Raw genomic sequence first — 19,515 nt, 5'->3', positions numbered from 1 at the left:
AAATGGAAAAGTATGAGGTCTCCATGCTTTAATTTCTATGAAAAAAAAAAAGCGTACTACACCTATGTGTCTTACACCAAAAATGTGAGGGAAAAATAAAAAATATCGTCAAGAAGAGTATATTGTCCAGAATGCACTGCCATTGCTTGAAACACAGTTCTGCACACTGAATAAGCCATGTTCGTGGCACCTGCTGAAGTGAAATTACTTAGGTTGCGTTTGTCTTTGAGGATAGGACTAGGATGATCATTTCTTGACATGTTCTCTACTTGCAGAATATTGAGATATGTAATGAAAATAGTTATGAGCAAAAGAGAGAGGTGCATTTCTCCTGGCTGCATGGGTGGTTATACTGGGTAGATCCATGGTACTATTTGTTGTCTTGTAAGAAGCCTGCATGGCCTCTACCTAATGAGCTGGAAGTGGTCACTAGGTCTGGTGAGCAAGGTACTGCACTCAAAGCTATTTTGTTGGGGGACAAGTGATACTTTGATGGCCAAGCTGAAGTAAAAGCTCCTGGAGCCTGTTGACATCAGAAATGTCCCAGTGTAGTACAGCTCCCCCCTTTCCCTCAAACCACCCTGAGAAAAAGCAAACCCAACCCTAAAACTTGTGAAGAAAATAGAAAAAAGAAGCATATTCCTTTTCTTAATGAATGTCGCATGGGTTTTTCTTCAGCAAAGATAAAATAAATAAAAACTCAATCCAAAGAATATATAGTACGTTCAGTTTTAATCTTTCTTTTTTGTTTGCTTCTCCAAAGATTTTCTGTTACTTAAAAATACAGTTAAAGTCCTAACCATTCTTCTAAACATAACAAGGTAAATCTGATTTCCCATGGTTTTTTTTTAAGCTCATATTATTAATTATTAAATATGAAAATAACTTTTCTCCTTTGGTGATCTGCAGTTAGTCACACTGTCATATCGTCCTGAAAATGACTGTGTAGCTGTAACGTAGAGACTTCCTTGCAAACATTGCCCTAAAGAAAGTAGTCATCCTCTGGAATGAAATGTCATCCTGGGATGGCCAAAATCTAAAATGCTCAAAGCAGCTGCAATGCTTATGGCACTAGCTGAAGGAAGCAGTCAGTTCTGTCTGTCTTCAGAAAGAGAGCTGGAACAGTGCAAGGAAATCCCATTCTCCAGTATGTTGAGTGTTCCTGAATGTAACTGGGTAAGAGCTGAAGAAACCAATTCAAATTGAAATCTTCTGACTGAAACTATGAATGTTAACCATACATGAATATTTTGAAGGTATGTTATGCTTTAAATAATTGTGGGAATATTCACTCTGAGATGTTCAAACTGAAATTTAAGTGTTTCTAAAAAAGTGATACTGGAAAGAGCCATTTCTTGAACTGTTCCATTTCGTTATAGAAATGAAAACTGTGAAGGATCTTGGAAGTCTTGTGCTCCAAACACAGCTCTACAAAGAGGGAATTTCTGCAGATGTGCAGCTCATATATGTGTGCAAGCTTCCCTTTTTCTTTATAGCACATTGTATCAGTCACGGGCATCCTGGACTAGAACATCATACTGGGCTGAATAAATAGATTTAGTAGAGAAACTTGGATTGCAGAGTCAGTAGACTGCATGTAAGAAATGCAGTATCCTTCCCTAAGAGTTAACCTTTTGGGTACTCTGAAGGAGGAAGGGGGAAAATGTGTTAGTCCAGGTGAGTTTGTCATTTCTTTCACTGGATAGAATGACCCAGGAGTTGTTCAATTCTGTGAGCATCTCTATGCTCTGTATTTTACCTTCATACAGGACAATGTAGGCATAACAAGAATTCCTCCAGGCGTTCCTTCCTGACTCGCAGTGTTGAATGTAAACATACTCCAGAAAAAAAACACCCTCCCAGGCACTTAAGAAGAGATTCCTCCTGAAAGTCCTCCGTATAACTTATCAAGCGTCCTTCCAGTGTTGTGTTAAAACCACAGGATTGCTGATAATCCATCCTAACGTTTTCTTTAAGTGTTTTTAAAATGAGAATCTTCGTAGTTTAATCTTACAGTTCTTTAGGATTTTTGTAATTTAGGCCATGAATTCATTTTATATAGGAGCAGCAACAGAAATTGTTGGTTAATGTACGAAGGAGGAGGAGAGAATGTTCTGTATTCAGATATAATTAAGGAATCAGTGGTTAGAGGGAATACTTGATACAAAACCAAAACAGAATAAAAGCCCAGAACCTTGAATGAGGTGAGAATTATTCATTGGAAGAGAGAATTCAGGAGGTATAGAAGGATCAGAGCCAACATTAAAACATGAGCAGGAGGCAGGAGGCTGCTGGCACCGGACCAGTACACATATCGACCATTCAGAAACTGAGCAGGCCGAAAGTTTTCAGACATGAGCGTTGAGTTCGTCCCTCCGAAGTGAACTGATGAGAACTGGGAAACCTGCAGACATTGGAAAAAGAAAATTGTAAAATCCTTTTTTTTTTTTTTTTTTTTTTTTTTTGTGGAACCCTGGGGATGATAAGCTCTTATAGCCGCAGTGCCTTATTCTGTGGCGTTGTTTTGATCTGTGTGGATGTGCTGAACCTTACAGGAAGCACCGTGCTGGAGGCTGCTGCCGGAGGTGACCCACTGATTTCAGAGTCGGAAATCACATGGGCTTCCTGTGTGAGCTGAATGCTTTTTGTCCAGCCCAAGCACTTGGTTAGATCAGACCTTGTGACACACACGTTCTGTCCTTGTCTGTCACATCACAGGGATACAACGTAAGAGGATTAGGTTTATGTGACTCATTTCTTTGTTTGCTTAGAAACTGGCGCAGGAGTGAGATGTGAGTGAGTATTGAGGCCGAGCCTTGCTCTTTGAGTAAAATGATTGAGTACACTGCAAATAACAAGCAAAAATGAAGGTGCTGACTCTTACCCAACTAGTATTGCTGAGATTCCATTCCACGACATCTTGATTGTTTTAATCATACAGTCTGTCAGCTGAGCAACATGCATTTTAGAGACAGTCATGACTTGGTCTCCTGTTCCTCTTTTTTGAGAGTTGATTTAAGAGAGCTATTAAGTGATGCTGTCAAATCTGGCATTAGGAGTGTGTATGGATTTAACCTAATGCTGACATGTGTCTGTTTGTCATAGCAACAAAACCTTGGAAACTTTTTTACACCAGACAGCGGTGGGCACGGCAGGCTCCCCAGGGCAGGAGCACAGCCCTGAGCTGCCAGAGCTCATGGAGCTGGTCCCTTCCAACTGGGAACGTTCTTTGTTGTTCTGTTCTGTGATTCCATAAGCAGTGGAGCAACTAACAGGCCTGAGTTAACTCATGCGAGTGAGCAGGCAAGCAGGAAAATCACGGGAAGCAGATCTTTCAGAGCATCCCTCTGAGACTCACCTGCCATAAACTGAGTTGAATTGGCTTCTCAAACACTGTCCAGATGACCGTCTCGTGGCAGTCAGGAGTGGTGAGGGAGCCCTCGTACCGATAGTACTTTTCAAGTTCGGATGTCGGTGGGAGAAGAGAATTCAGCGGCAACGGCTCCATCTGTGATGACGTGTCTAGGCAAACCAGGCAGAAATGCTGTTTTTAACAAGCACAGCTGAAGGTGTTGTTCATATATGTCTTCAAATGCACCTGCAGCTAATGCATGTGTAAGTTCTTGTCCCCAAGTGCTCTCCCCAGGCTTGCTGGCACAGCTGCAATGCATTGCTTGTGAAGTCTATGACCACTGCCTGCAAAATCCCACAGAACTCAAAATATGAACACCTCTCATTATAAAAAACATTTGTTTTTTTGTTAAAACGTTCTTCTGCATGCTTTTCTTCTCACTTTGCTTTGTTCTGCAGAAACAGAAATACTCATTCTGGTGCTTAGGTGTTCTTCACCTGCAATTATTGAGAACTAGATTTTCTCCCACCTCCAATGCTCTGAGTTCTTGACAAACCAACCTTTATTCTTTGCCTGTGAATTTTCAGTAACAACCTCTACTATAACCAGGATGGGATTGGACCTTGAATTGCCGTGTGGAATATATGCTCAAAGTAAATAGATATGTGTATCAAACAAGCCAAGTTTCTTACCTTTCTGTAGAATATTATCTAATTCACTTATTAGAGTTGTATAGTTTTTATTTTCTTCATCAATCTGAAATGGAAACATTTTTATTCCAGATCATATATTCCTCAGCAAGTGGTTATTTTAAATGAATTGTGAATGTGGCAGTCAAGATTCACAAAGGTAACAGCAGCAAGTGGAATATAGAAAAGGATAAAGGAACCACGCTCTGGCATTGCATGTCCATAGAATTTTAGGAAGGTTTAGGTCTTGGAATAATGTAATATTGACATCGTGGTACATGGCCAACTTGCTATTAGATTGGAGAGAAAGAAGTAGAATTTGGCCACCTACCTTTATAAAGAATGCTAGCACAGCTATACCATCTGCATAGTTCTTTGCATCTGTTAAATCCAAAGCATCTTCTCTTATGTGGACAATATGAAGCTGTAACAAAACAGCTAAGTTAAAAGTTAAGGCCAATGATGTGATTGCTTTCCTCTGCAGTTAGTTTTAAGTGTAGTCTGGCTGTTTCTCTGCACTTTGGCTTTAGTAGAGCAAGAGCTGCTTCCCCACCCATGTACCAGAAGATAAGTGCTCTGTGGACTGCAGCAACCCTCCGTTTTCAGGCTGTGCAGTGGAACAGTTGAACTTTTACTCAGTTTGACAGTGAGTGGTGATGTCCTTCCACCAACCCATGCACACCAGCACTGGCAACTTGCCTTGACTTGGAGAGACTTTTATTTTTCTCAGGTAAAGCGATTAGTTCACTGTTGCAGTCCGGGAATGGAATACATAGTCTGAATAAACATATGAGCGTAATCAGACTATGCAGACTTGGAGATAGTTCTCCCTAAAAGCTGCGTAACTCCAGACTTGCTATCAAAACTGTGCCCTTGTTACGTAAATTCAGCATGTTTTCCTTGGTGTTCTGATTAGTGAGCAATGTGTCCCAGATTCTTTATTTCCACTTGTTGGTGATTCATAGGAAAATTGCCCAATACTTTTTCTCTCACAGTGTCATAAAAATACAAAGTATTTTAATTATGGCCCAAATCTACTGGGTGTCCCACCTACCTCCATAGCTTGTTTTTCACCATCTATGCTGTGTTCTGACCCAGGAAAGTAGAGCTGTTCCTCTTGGACTCCCCAGTGCAGATGGAATTCTACCGCCTTGTATCTTCTATTCAGACCTCCGCCTTCAATTTTAGGGTGCGTGCTCAGTGTTACCTTAACTGGGGAAAATGAATAAATAGTTTCTAAAATGTTCCCATCATACATTAATACACCGGAGAGATTGAAATTTACCCTGAAGTTCAGGTTTGATTTTTCATACCAAGTGTTCCACAAATTCAATTCTTCAGAATCTGAATTTATTAAAACATGCTAGCTGAGACAGATTGGAGATGAAAAGGTGGAATATCACAGCCCGCTTTCTGGTTAAATGAAACAGCATTTGGGTGTTCCTCACCTATGGCACTGCACCTGGAGCTCCTGCTCCCTTTTCTAGCTGGGATTTGTTCTGAATTACTTGTTTATCCTCTTAATTGCTAGAGAACTGAGTTACTCATGACTTCATCTGCAGATGTAAGAAAATAAATTTGATAAATGCTGCTATAGACTACTCTGGGAAAGTGTTTTATAGACCTCTATGGCTTTCATTTGTTTATCCTTCAGAGAGTTATCTGTTGCATTTTGAAGAAAGCAGGGTAATAGATTGTCTTTTCTTGTTTGAGTAGGGGATGGTTCACTGCCGTTACAACCCAGGGACTCGAGGTGCACGTCTCGTTTGGTCGATCCTGTACTTCTTCACAGTGCCCCCTGTCAACGTGCACAAACTTGTCTGCGCTGTAACATTTATTTTAGACACTATTATTTAAATTGGGCCTGATTCTGCTTTAATTTAGATTGGTGCTACTACTTAAGTCAAAGCATTAAATCATTTTATCTATTCAATGTGATGATCAATTCTCTGCTAAATAGCAAAATAAAATTACCCCAGAAAATATATTTTCTATCTGTAAGTGGCCATCGCCTGTGTAAAGCACGCGGTGTGCCTGAGACATCCAGTGTGTGCTTGGAAATCTGGCTTATGAGCGTCTCTGCGTGAAAGCCGGTACTTCTGTTTTTTTCCATGAGGAAGATGGATTAAAGCCCTGGAGATTTCACTTCAGTTCTGAGTTCCAGATGAACTGGAAGATTCTGTGAGTCACTCAGTTACTTTTCTGTTTTATCTTTATGTGGATGTTAATGTATCTTTGCTGGCTTGGTTTCTTTAGGTTGTAGGACCTTTGAGGCACTGACCTTTACTGTCTGCACATCACTGAACATAATGATAGTCTAATCTCATGTAGAGCTTTTAATTGCTCCTGCAATTTAAGCAATAGCAGTTTCAGTGTTGTTCTCACAGCACAGGAATTGGTTACACACAAAGGAAAGAAATTTCGAAAGCCCAGATATAAATGTAATTCTTTTGCTTGTTTGAAAACGATGGCAGTTCTGAACAATTGTTTTTAATATTAATTTTTATGTAAAAGACTTACTATGCACAGTGACTGTAATATGGACTCTAAAATGTCATAATATGAAATTCATTAACCTGTATATTAGTGAAAAATCAATCATGGATTTTTCTTATGGTTTGTCAAAACACCGATGATCTGAATGAGGATCTGCAGTGGTGAAAACTTACCCAGCTGTCTGTGTACTACCTCTCCATCTTAGCTGAGGAATGTATTTAAAGCCCTCAGCTTCCCCTTCTGAGAATTCAGCCATTAAAACAACACATCTAAGATTTCAAGAATACCAATGGATAACTTTAAAATAAACTATGTCTTGTTGCATTTTTTAATAGTAAGTTAGCGTAATATGGCTGAAGTATCATCGTTACTATTGCCTTGATTGAAAAGAGAAAGTCGATCCGTGTTGAACTTCTATTCCTGGGATTATGGTTTATTGAGTTGCTGTTCACAGACTTGTTTACTGAGTCAGTAAAGAGCTGATCGACAGCCCCACGTTGTATTACTTCCTCATTTGGAAAAAATAAAGCCCATGTTGAAGTCTGAAAGGATTTATGCTAGTTATTTACAGAACTAGCAAGACACAGCATGGCACGCCAGGGGTTGAATGAGTCTCCCAGGTTGTATTGTTCAGCAAAATCCTTCCTTACACAGAACAAGTGTTAGAGAGGGCAAGCCCAGCAGTGAAGGACGTAAGATTATTCAGCAAATGCCACGTACCTCTGCAAAGTCTGTTACCTCTGTGCCCACCTGCCTCTTGGTTCTAGATGGTGTTATCTGACTTAGAGGTTCCCTGGCTGTCTCAAGCTTAGTTCTGTACAGACACATAGATCAAATTTCTGTTGCAGTGCTCAAGGACTGTGTTCAGGATCCAGAGATCAGACAACAAAGTTCCCACAAAGCCTTGGTTCAGGTTTTCTGAAAGTTTTGTTTCTGAAATAGGAGTGTGCTAGCTTCTTTCTTTCCATTAAGTGAAAGCAGTGGTAGGTAACAGCTTGCTCAGAACATGGAAGGAGGGAAAGGAGATGCAGTGTGAAGATGCAAATAAGTTCTATCGCAACGTATTTGACAGTACTTGCCTGTATGTCCGTTGTTTTCTATTGTCCATTTTGAGGTCTCTTTCACATCATAATTTTCAAAATACAGTGGCGTCAGGCTCTTGTCATAAATGACGTTTTTGGTGACAATATTGATGGGTGACTGTTTGCTTCCTTTGCAGTTGGCATCTACTGCATGCCAGTGTCGAGGGTCTATTTAAAAACGAAGAAAATATTATTTTTCTGTAGACTGAAATCCTTGATAAAACCAGAACACCCACCAGCTAACACACACTTGCTTGGGAATCTGGAAATATTTTTTTATAAAAAGAAAGAAAGGTCTTTGGGTAGTGGAAACTTAATAAAGGAGTTTTCTTAGTGTGTAGTTGTTGTATTCTAAGCAATGTTAATATACTTCAACAGTGTTAACTGAAATAGGAAAATAAGAACACAGACATGGCTGTAAAGTTAAATTATACTATTGTTGTGATTAGCTGGTTGACTGGAGAATAAAAATAAATAAAAGAGTTGTGGTGATGGGGATGTTGGGATTGAAATGCTGTTTCCAGCACAGCCAGGCTTGGGAAGGGCATCACTGGGCACAGTGTTGAGCAATGGAGCACACAGCCAGCATGGGTACTGCTGCTAAAAGAAAGGCTGCAGCTGTAAGAAGATCAGGGTTTCTCATAACTCTGTCCTCAAGAATTTAAATGCTTGTCTATATCAGACTTGCTAGGATGGTTCTCTCTCCGGTGTGTTTTTGTATTTGTACCTTGCCTGGTACAAAATGAATAGAGCAAGTACTGACATTTTTAAAATGCCCTCGTTAGGCACTGTATTCAGCACTTGTGGTTACTTGTAGTGTGATACACAGCATTACATGCAGCTGTGTGCATCCTGCCCTTTGCAAAGCAGAAGGGCCCAAACACCAACGTGACCAGAGAAACAAATTGTTAAGCAGTACCTTCACAGGTTGGCTCTTCGTTCTTCTGCGACAGATAGCACCAATGTTGTCCAACTAAGAAACAAACAAATAATATGGTCAGACATTCAGAATTAGATGAGTGAAAAACTGTACAAATTGCCCCTCCAAAAAGCAGATGTGGAACGGGTTTGGAACTTGCTGTCCTTGGGGAGTGATGAGGTTATGACTGGCCGTGCAGCTTTGACATCTGTTTGATCTGCTTAATTTTATTAGAATCAGAAATCTCATGTTTCATATATATAAATAACAACCGGGAAAAGGTGAGTGCTTTGCTTGTAAATAAACCTATATCTTGTTTCTAGACACTTCTTAGCAATATAGAATGCACACCCAGGTTATCCTGGTTCTAACATCAAATACTTCAGAAGACAGTGTGAAAATTACAGCAGCCCTGTCCTCTTTTTAGATCTCCTTCTGGTCCTACGTGAATCAGTCTACACCTGTTAATACTCCTTCACAAAACTGTGGTAGCATGAAATAGTAGACCTGTGGATGAGTTGCAGTTCTAAACAATGTGGTTTTGATACCTTGGCTTAAGGGAAGGTTCTAATCTGAATTTATGTAGTGTTAACGTAAATAATGTCTTATCTGTACTTGTCATTGTTTCATTTACTTGGAAATTAACTCACTCAGGATGTCTTACCTCACTCTTTGCACAGTGCTGCACAAGATACCTTGTGCAATAAAAAGTTTTAAGTAACAAAGGGTCTCATTTTTAGTAGGAAATGAAGCATCCTCATTCTAATTCAGCTGTGATCCCCCAGAGAAGGTTGCAGAATTTTTCAGTGGAAAGCCTTTTCCTTTAGCAGGAGAAATGTGAAATTCAAAGGAACTAAACTGATGTAATTTAACTATGAGTTCATCTACTCAGGAAATTAAGGACTTTTTTTGTTTATAGCCCCATGTTTCAATGGTTATTTGTGACAGTAGTGAATTTTAAATGGATTTTAATGGAAATAGTTCTCTTTGCCTATCTAACTGTGATCAACAACAATTCAAAACCTCTTATAATCGTTGTTTGTATCAGACTAATCCATTTATAGAAATTGCTATGGAATCCCATGTGTCATTTGACTGCTAATTACCATGATTTGTGACACATCTGCTGGAAGGCTCTTAGCTGCTTTCAACACTTGGCATCGATAACATCACAGTGCCATTTTTCTATTAAGTTCTTAGGAAAAGTTAGAAAAATGTAGAACCTCAACCAGCTGCAGTAGAATAAGAAGGAAGCTTGGGGGAGCATTGTTGCAATGAATTTAAGGTTGACAAAAATGATATTGTTTTAGTTCATTTCTCACAAAAACTTAAATTTATGCTGGAAACTACAAATAACGTTGGCTCATTCTAGTTAAGAAACGTTTATTAACATTAAGACAAGAAGTAAGCAAGGAATACGGCATTCGTGCTGTCAGAACAGCAGTGGTTTTACATTGTCACTCCTTCAATATTTTGTAATTATCAAAAACTTTGTTGAATCAAATTTTTACCTTCTGGCACACTTCTAAACATCTACAAAGCTTGGCTTTAAAGCCTGCCATTTCTAAAAGTGATTGCTGCATTATTTCAGGCCTGTGTATACAAGGCAGTGGGCAGACCTTCAGCAGTGCTGAGCAATTCCTTATTTCCAGTAGGAAACAGCAGAACCCAACATTCCAGGTGCAGAATGTCACCGAGCACCTTAACCAATATTTTAATCAATAAATGCTTAGCAAACAGTGGGTAAGCCAAGCTCCACAGTGCTTGATTATGTTTCAAATGGGTTAAAGTTTGCATAGGTAAATGACTGCAGGCATTTTTAGAAACTGCTTTGGCTCAGTGGCTGTCTTGTTAAAGCATCTGAGTGTGCAGGCACGGCACACTTGGACTGGGGTGGGCTTTCTATGCAAGTTCTATACACATAAACCCTCAGGTTGTGCACTGTGGGAATGACCTGGTTGCGGATGTTTAAAGGTAGTCGGATGTTTGCATGCAGGGCTAGCTGTGTGCAAAGACTTGACTCAGACTTTTTGGGATGTGAGTTATACCAAAGAGGAAAGCTGTTGGGTGAAAAATCAAGATCATATGAGGTACTGTAAATTCTTGAAACAAAGTTTACTGTTCTGGGTTTGTATGAACATGATTGTGACTTGGACATCACAGCACCATTGCAATGCAAATGAAAATTTACGGTCAGCCTGATTCACCACTAGGAGAAAGTGCAGTGAGTGCATTGTTCACTGGCTGCAAGGCTGTGGAGTTTTGGGTTGTGACCACAGCAGGATGAAAATCAAAGACCACCATGGGAAGCACCGAGTAAAGGAACTGTCATCACATGGTACCATCAGTGCTCCTAATCCTGTGCCTCTGTTTCAGAGGAGTGAAATGGGGTAAGCAGTGGAGCCCTTCATTGCTGGGACTGAGTCCAGCCCCTCTCAAGTGAAGTGACCACCAAACTTACTGCCAGCTGGCAGGAATTTGGCAGGTTCTCTCAGATACGCTTGCGAGTTTCAGTCACATCTTAGTGGACTGGCACACAGACACTAAGAATCTCAACCCGCACAACAAATTGCAGAGAAAAAGAAAATAAATCCAGCCCACCAGTGATCTGATGCCTCACATGCAGCACCCACGAGAATTCTCCTTACTCCTGTTGAATGAAACCTACACCAAACAACCAGTATCTAATTGTTGCAGACTTTCCACAAAACTCATAACCTCTACAAATAAGAAGTCTTTTTCTGTCACGTAGTTCTCACAGCTGTGGTTTAGAAAGCCGGATTGCATCAGGGAAATAGAACAGAATATCAATTCAACAATTCATAGGAAAAAGGCCCTTAAAGCTGTTAAACCATAAACAATGAGCTAATTAAACACTGTGGAACGCAACGAACAATGAATTAATGTTTCTTGTGAATGAGACATTGACAATAATGCGCCATTAGATAACGGGATGTTTGCATAGATACAGCTCAGGAAAGGCCATACTGCCATACTCCATGTCACTTACAAGGAAAATTTGTACTTGGATTTTCTTTGAATCAGATGTGGTTCTTCCCTACGTCTTTGGGCCTTGCATTTACAATGGTCCTTCTTTCCCCCTGGACTTTGTTTCTGAAGCAAATAGGAAAGATACTTGTCACATTCGGTCTGTTGTCTGTGCTCAGAGGTATGATTATGCCCTAAGGTATGTTGTCTAGTCTAGTTTTGATTGTCTAGGTGGCTCCTGCCACTTCCTGCAGGACACTTTTCCACAGTCTATTAGAATTCACTGTCAGGAAATGTTTCCTGTTTAAAAGCTTACATTTTCCACTTGCTTATCTGCATCCCATCACTCCTAGAAATATCACTGAACCACCCTAAACAATTCTTTTCCCTCCCTGATGTTTACAGTGTTCAGATAGCTCCTTCATAATCTGCAATTCCTGCCCTTGCTGCATCCATCCTTTGTCCCATCCCATGACAACCTGCCCTTCACCTTTCTGCTTCAGAGTCTGTCCCGCTCTCTTTCTCTGAAGCTTCTTTCTGACATTCCTCTGACCCCACTCCTCTTCCGCCCAAACCTCAGCTCCCCTGTTTTCTTTCATGTTGTTTACTTTATTACCTGGAACAATACAGAGGATATTTTGTGGGGGCTTTGTTTTTGATTTTGCAATTGAGGTGCTGAAACCATTGCTGTAATATCAGCGGCGCTGCAGGATGTCGCAGATCATTCCCATAGATTTCATTAGCTTGTGAGTTAAGCCGTGAGCATCCATGCTTAGGACAGCATTAGATACTAACCAGGATTTCCAACAGCTCCTTGTATTACTGACATTAACTTGAGACAGTGCTGCTGTTGCCTTTGGCAGTACCGTGGCAGTGTACATACGCTCACCTGTGCACTTGGACTTAAACTTGCTGTGTCGTCATCCAGTTCTGGCTCTTACGCTGCGTTATGGACTCTCAACTTATGTTACAATGCACCATATAAGAGTTGTTACCCTGACTTCACTGAGTTTTACTTTACAGCAGGGCTGAACTGGGCTGAAGGCCTCCTCTTCTTTCACAGGCAGTTAAATTTAGGGAGTCTGTCTTGGCAAGTAAGCAGCCCTACTTATCTCTGCTTCTTCCTTGTCAAATTTACAACTGATTTCCTGACCAAAGCTGTTTCTTGGCACCAAAACAGCTGCAAAACAATACAATTACGCATTGTTTTCATTTTATTGTAAATGTTTTCAATTGTTTTAGCTATCAAGCCTAGCTTGGAAGCCAGAGGAAAAAATTCCTTCAGTTGAGAACTCCCTCTTCTGTTCACTTACGCAGCTGGATGGAAGAGGACAGTGCTTCTGGCTGGAAGCCAGAACGTCAGCAGTTGCTAATGTGCCATTGTGTGATGTAGGAAAAGACCCTTCAGCTCTTTGGACAATGGTCAGACTGCCTGAATTCCATCAAAGTTCCCTACTTTGTCCTGCTTGTTCCCACTTACTGCCCCGCCTGGACCTGCTTGGAAGCCTGCATCTCTGACTGCAGGGAGGCTGGTTAGCTGAAAATTGCTCTCTTAATTTGCCCGTCTCCAGAAGAAAGTTAATTAAACCATTTTTAACCTTTGAATAAAGTGCTTGGCAATTTAATAATGGCCTGACTGCTAGCTGTTTCTACGAAACATACTTCATCTCTTGAAATAACCTTCCTGCCGCTAACAGCCGAAGTACCGAGGCAGTAAGAATGCCTCTGTGGCTCTTTGTAATCCCTCCTCTCTCTCTTTCACTGACTGGCTCCTTTGTTTGCCCCTTAAGATCTCGTCACCCTCTTTCAGCCGTGTCCTCTGACAACCCCTTGTTCCCGAGATGCTCAGCTGATAGCGCTCCTGCCTCGCAGGGAGCCCGGGCTGCCCTCAATGCCGCAGCTCCCCTGGCTGCGGGGTGGCCGCCTGAGTCAGGTCCGTGCAGCCGAGGGAAGGCTGGCCTTTGCTATGAAATTACGAGTGCTGGTTTTGCACTCGGTGTATTTTTAGCTTTGGTTTGTGTTGGGACAGGAGTATTTTTAGCTGGCTTTGAGAAACGTATTATCTTTAGTACAAAAGAGCAAGCAACTTAAGTGCAAGCGGAATCTAAGTCTGTCTTTCTAATTAATGACTTGCTAAACACAAACTAAGCATGTATGTATCTGTCTTTGTATATGCTTTTAGGTATTACTCATTCTCAGGAAGCTCTCATCAACCACTCTGACAGGCAAAATCAGTTCCAAATGTTTGCATCTATCTCTAGCATTATTAAAACAAATGCTAGTAATCGTTCATCTCTCTTCTATTCATTTTTACTTGGAAGTTGTATTTTTCATAATGTTATGCATCTGTATGTATGTGTGTAGGTGTTGCTTTCCAATCCATTACAGGGACTTAGGCTCAAAGATAAACTTTAGTATGGTAATGAGGGGACTGCATCTGATTTGAGCACAGCATTTATAACTTGCACATGTGTACATAAATCGTGTGCTCAATGATGTCTTACTCTGCAATGCATATAAGCTAAAGAGGATTATAGAGATTGAGAGGTTCTAAGTTTACTTTATAAATACTTGTAAATGGCTTCCTTTGTGTCACATAGTGAGGAAGATAATTTTATCTCTGACCTGTGATACTATTGTAACTTCTGTCATACATGTATATCCTCATAAATCTCCTATGTCAAAAAAGGAAGCTGACTTTTAGCAAGAATAGAGTATCCAGGGCTAAGGTGATAGCTTCTGTGGAGAAATTTGCTTTGCTTTGTTTAAACAGAGCAGTGCCAAACAAAATTCAAGCAATATCTTCTTGAGTATTTTAAAAATTCAATTCAAACAAATTGCTATCTGGTTTTACAGCCCTTCCTCTAATGTTCTATGCTGGATTTCTACTGACTGTTCCTGCAGCTAGGTGTTAGTAACTAACCACTGACCATTCCATGTGCTCTGCACCCTGTTAACAAAGCATCACCTACAGTGCCACAAACTGAGGGGAAAAAATATATTTGTATGGAGATGGACATAGAGATGAAGAACTGAGCCTCGCATTATGCCTTAAAGACCTTGAGGTTTATGCTGGTTGTTTGAACAGCTAAGAGGAAGCTATGAAAGTGCTTATCTGCTTCCAGTTTTCAAAATCCAACTGTAAAATTTATGACAAGTCATGATTCCAGTTTTAAGTACCACTGCACAACGTGCATCATGTAAATGTTAATCCAATGCTTTTTGCTGTAGGAGAAAGACAAATAATTTATAAGCTGAAGTAACGTTACTTGTCACCTATGAATACCTCCTGTGTACATTTTCTATAATGTTCCTTTTTTTCCCACAGAACTGAAGTGAATGGCAGCATGAACGTACCTGGCTTGAATGCTGAGAAGGATGAGGTGATGCTGCACATTGCAATTTTGTATGAGGATCAGCTGAACAGTGAGTTTGTACAAATTGATAACAATGTGGTGTTCTCACAAGGTGATCTTTAAATTGAGCTTTGATGATGCGGCTGGGTGCAGTGTGCGTACAGAAAGCTGCCCACTCGTTACATGTCACCAGAAACAGGCTGCTATCTGCTGACCAATGGTTTTTGAACTTGGAGCTGTGATGCCCTTGGATGCACCAACGTAGTAAAACATCTGTCTGCTCAAGAGCATCAACTCCTACTGTCTTAGGCACAACACAAATACAACAAAGCACAATTCATGTCACCTGGGCAGTCATTCAGAGCTACATGCTACATGCAATGGCTGCTCAGCAGTTCAGGGTGAAGGGGCAGGTTTTGGTTTTATGTGCAGCAGAGCCAGCAGAGGTGATCTTATAAACTTATGTAATTCTTAAAGTGAAAGTCAGGATCTGCAGATGAATTTAAATTACAAGATGTGACTAAACAGTGCATGCTCTTCAACAACTTCACACATCGACTAACGTGACGAGAATCAAAGCATTCCTGTTCTGACATAATTGATTCCTATGTGTAATGTGGATGTGTTTGGATACTATAGCAGGCTCGCTACAGAAATGAACAAAGGTAAAAGCATTTCAAATTTCATTCCATACACAGCTCTAATGCCTTTTAGCTGCCTTTCAGGAGCCCTCCAGCAATGTGCAGTGTTGTTTTGTGGCTCATCATATCCTGAGCTGCACCTCTGTTGGCAGCAACAGTCCCTTTTATAGAGCTAAAATGTAATTAACCCAGTATTTAATGGAAAAGTTTGTTAGTAGAATTTTCAGTTTTGAAGATATTGAGCACTTGGCGCTATTACTGGTTAGTCACAAGGACAGAGCTAGAAAAACCTCTGCCTTCTGAAGGTTGCTCGTACAGTTGATCTGGCTGTGCAGACAGTCGGAGTGCAGAGTGCTATCAGTGGGCGTCTCCTGCTCTGAGTGCACATTCAGCAACTTGCGAAATGTGACCTCTTCTTCTTGTGTACAATGGATCTGACACGGCATATGCTGATAAATATGGACTATGGTAAATATTCACAGATAAGGCACCAATAATATTTCAGCAGCTTGAATGATTCTATGAAAAAAAAGGAGAGAAGGAAGCCCTAAGAAACATATCTTGTGTAACAATCGTAACTTGAGTGCAAAAGTCTGTCTGTGCTGAGACTGCCAAGGTAACTTGTTGGAGATAATGTCAGCCATTCCTCTTAAAGAAGTTTATTTTTCAGTGATGTGTGAAGCTGGCTCTAACACCAATACCAAACTCCTAGGTGGAAATATTTTACTCTCCACTGCAATTGTTGTCCTCCGAATGGCACTAGACTGAATGTATCTTTCATAAAAGCTCTCTATCAAAAAGTTTGGAAAGTTTCTGATGTAACACTGCAGATACTTTGCTTCACTTCTATTCACCTAATAGCAGTTCCAGAGGGTCATAGATCTCTGAGACGATTTGCTTCTGTGTGAAGTCACAGAGGGCTGTTAGCAACATACATATTTTTAAAAAGTAAGTTCTATGCTGAGATACCAAGAGAGGTCAAGTTTGAAGCAACTTAACATACGAGCAGCTATTGACATTGGCTTTGTAAGTGTGGTGAGTATTGAGGCTGCCTGTAGTAAGGAAACAGCCTGGTACAGGCATGTTAAATGTATTGATAAGGGGGTAAGTCTCAAGGTAGTTCTGAAAAGTGACAAGAGCAGGAAAAAGAAAAAGATACAGGAAAATATTATTTAGGCAGATGCTCAAAAGTCATAGCTTCTTAAAATGTCCAGCCTTTAAGGTAGCATGTAATGTACCCTGTGAAGCTTCTACCTCATGAAAAGATTTGGAAAGGAAGGTGAGAAGACAGCAAGTTTCTTGAGCATTAATGTCTGTGCCATTAATTCTACACTCAGAAAAGAAATGGAAATTGTAACAGATTGTGGGGAAAAAAAGAACAAAATGTATTACATGCATTCCCTGTGTTGATTCTTTCTGTTAAAATACTAATTGCTAGTGTTAATTTAATAATACCTATATGGGTTTTCTAAGTGGTCTTCTAAGATTCTGTAATAAATGCCTTAACAGAACAGTAAATTTAGCAAAATATTAATTAATCAGTTATAGATTTCTATCAAGCAAATAGTTGTAGACTTTGGAAGAGCAAGGGTTCTTTTTGCTGTTTTGTACCTGTACTACATTTGGAAGCCTCTGGAGACAGAAGAGCTACAAAATACAGACTGAAGAAGAGAGAACTGTGAGGTATGGATCTGGAAAAGGCAAGCTACTGGTTATGGAGCATTTAGAACAAAGAAATAAAATGTGAGGAACACCATCATTACCCCAGTGCTTATGCAGTGCTTAAGGCTGTATCTGAGTACCTGAACCCTCTGTTACTTTAAGTCTGGAAACTGAATCTTGAGCTGCTTTAAAACCAGGTCCCTTTAATGGGCTCTTGGTGCACTGCTTCCCTCTGATACCTCTGATAATACTGTATCTTTTTTTTCCCCTTAATGCAGTCCTGTCTATTTTAGTGCAAACAATAGACCCTTCATTATATTAAGGACTGCAGTGTTTATTTTTAATTTTGAGACTGTGTGCTGATATTTACATAGGAAAGGGTATTTATTCAATGTTATAGTGCTGCTGATTTAATAGAAGCATAAAAATATCTCCTTTTTTCAATACTAATTATAGATTGCTATTTAAACTAGTCAATGTAAGTGCACAGTGCACTTACGTACATAGTGCATAGAGTGCAAAAATAGATGGATCTGCTGGGCTAATGCAGCAAAAGACATATTGCTCCTTCTCAGTAGGCAACTATAAGAATTTGATCTTATAAATGACAAAGCAATATGAGTAGAAATCTAAAATAAGCCATTTGAAGTTTTAAGAAACACATTATTTTACTTGTTTGTTAATTTTTTGCATATACGTACGAATAACCACAGAGATCAAGCCAAACCCCAGTGATTTTTCTTGGAGGAGGAAGGTAACTAGAATTTCTAAAGATGAAAAAAAATCAACACTCATTATTCATGAGAGAAACCTGTATTTGATATTTTCCCACAAATGAAAAAGGCAGAGAAATAGATAAAACATTCATTTTTTCATATTGAAGAAGTAGAGAGTTTGCCCTGTAAGCTCCAATGCTCAGAAACAAATAATAAATAAGAGTAACCTTGGTAGATGGGGTTAGAAATAACAGAAAAGGACTTACCTACTACCTCTGTCTTGAGAATGTGCAGAGAGAACAGAACAAGGAACAGCAATTCCATTATCTATTTTAAATAGGCTCAGTGTTGAAACCAGAATTGATTAGACTTCTTAGTATGTGATCATATTTCTGCTCTCAGTTTTATACTGGAGTAAGTAGTCCTGGACAGACCTGAAAGCCATAGCCAGGAAGGTGAACTCCTCCCCCTTGTAATTTCCCCAGATTTACTCTACTCACGATCTGCCTGAAGTCATTTCTCCAAAATGAATGGCAAAAGGAATACAGTTTTCTAGCTCTGAACAAGTATCCTGCAGTGAATAGCTAAGACTTTGCAACCTATGCACATCTAGTAACCTATTACTGAGTGTTGCATTTCTGTTTTTCTCTGACAGACACGTGACTTTCAGAGTAATTGTGAATGTATGCATTAATGTTAGAGTCCCGTGTCAAAAAAATCACCCCCACTCCAACAGCACACAGCAACCCTTCAAACAGCAGGTTGGTGACGCTGCAGGATGGGATTTCTGTGTGCAGTAACAGGAAAGGTTTAGTAGGTGGCATGCCAGCACTTTCCTTACATTGATTTTGCTTTTAGTGGATTAATAGAGACCATGCTTCTTTTTTCCTTTGCATACTTTTTCTTAATGTTCTTTTATATATGTGTGTGTGTATATATATGTACTATACATGTATGTACTATATATACATTGCATGCCATAAGTACTCTGTTATACTATATCTAGTATTTTTTTTTTCTGTCCTCTTTTCCTATCTGAATGCTTTAATTCCAAGTGTCTGATTCAGTGCAATTCGGTCTTTATGTTCAACAAACAAAGGTGTGTACACAAGAGTGGCACTGCTACGTTCTGCAGTTTCTGTTATACACACATTTTCTAATTTTCATTTGGGACCGGATTTTGACACAGCTGAGGAGGAAAACAAATCAGGGAATGCAAATTCTCCCATTCTTCCAAATGCTTCTCTCTCCATGGGTGTGCAACCCAAATCCTGGGTTGGGTGCAAGGAGAGCAGGACGCTTGACCCAGTGCCTCTCCAGGAAGGAGTGTAAAGGTTGTGGTGTGGCATTATGTTGACTGATCACTGCGGACCTTTATGCCTTTACCAAAAGCTGTGGGCTCTCAGGTGGAGGGCAAGGCCACTGTGGCGTTATATTGGGGTCAAATGGGATCAGGGCTGTAATAACAATGGGAAATCTGACAGCTGACTTTATTCATAAAAAAGATAGCTATAAATAACATTCCAACAATGAAGATTTGCTGGTTAGTGTTTTTCCGTCTTGGATTAGATTAAAGCACGAACAGACAATGATTTGCCTAGCACATGGTGCTAA

At 40.0% G+C, this 19,515-nt stretch overlaps 2 protein-coding genes across 3 annotated transcripts in view; one reads left to right on the top strand and one right to left on the bottom strand.

Annotated features, from left to right (window-relative positions):
- LOC128083751 (lysophosphatidic acid receptor 1-B-like) overlaps nucleotides 1–19,515 on the top strand; it is a 37,991-nt gene that overhangs the window by 11,963 nt on the left and 6,513 nt on the right. For both annotated transcript variants that reach the window (XM_052689296.1, XM_052689295.1), the window contains one exon: nucleotides 14,855–14,952. In XM_052689296.1, the coding sequence (XP_052545256.1) occupies nucleotides 14,874–14,952 (79 nt within the window). In that variant the 5' untranslated portion in view covers nucleotides 14,855–14,873. Of the gene's footprint in view, nucleotides 1–14,854; nucleotides 14,953–19,515 lie in introns of those variants that run through there.
- Nucleotides 716–18,478, bottom strand: CA4 (carbonic anhydrase 4). The gene is made up of 8 exons (XM_052689297.1): nucleotides 18,168–18,478; nucleotides 8,539–8,592; nucleotides 7,617–7,787; nucleotides 5,096–5,253; nucleotides 4,373–4,465; nucleotides 4,045–4,108; nucleotides 3,359–3,522; nucleotides 716–2,404 (listed from the first exon to the last, which is right to left on the bottom strand). The coding sequence occupies exons 1-8, from the start codon at nucleotides 18,223–18,225 to the stop codon at nucleotides 2,216–2,218; spliced, it is 951 nt and encodes a 316-aa protein (XP_052545257.1). The 5' UTR covers nucleotides 18,226–18,478; the 3' UTR covers nucleotides 716–2,215.

Source organism: Tympanuchus pallidicinctus, unplaced genomic scaffold (assembly GCF_026119805.1).
Source record: "Tympanuchus pallidicinctus isolate F22 unplaced genomic scaffold, pur_lepc_1.0 scaffold24, whole genome shotgun sequence".
NCBI lineage: Eukaryota > Metazoa > Chordata > Aves > Galliformes > Phasianidae > Tympanuchus > Tympanuchus pallidicinctus.
This window is presented reverse-complemented; position numbering and strand designations above follow the sequence as displayed.

What these genes read in the sequence shown, in the direction of transcription:
- CA4 (XM_052689297.1), bottom strand. Translation starts at nt 18,225, where the DNA reads ATGGAATTGCTGTTCCTTGTTCTGTTCTCTCTGCACATTCTCAAGACA. An exon ending in AGAAAACAACGGACATACAG is followed by an intron (nt 5,254 to 7,616) that starts GCAAGTACTGTC and finishes CATTTTCCCCAG; the next exon opens with TTAAGGTAACACTGAGCACG. An exon ending in TGCTAGCATTCTTTATAAAG is followed by an intron (nt 4,109 to 4,372) that starts GTAGGTGGCCAA and finishes TTTCCATTTCAG; the next exon opens with ATTGATGAAGAAAATAAAAA.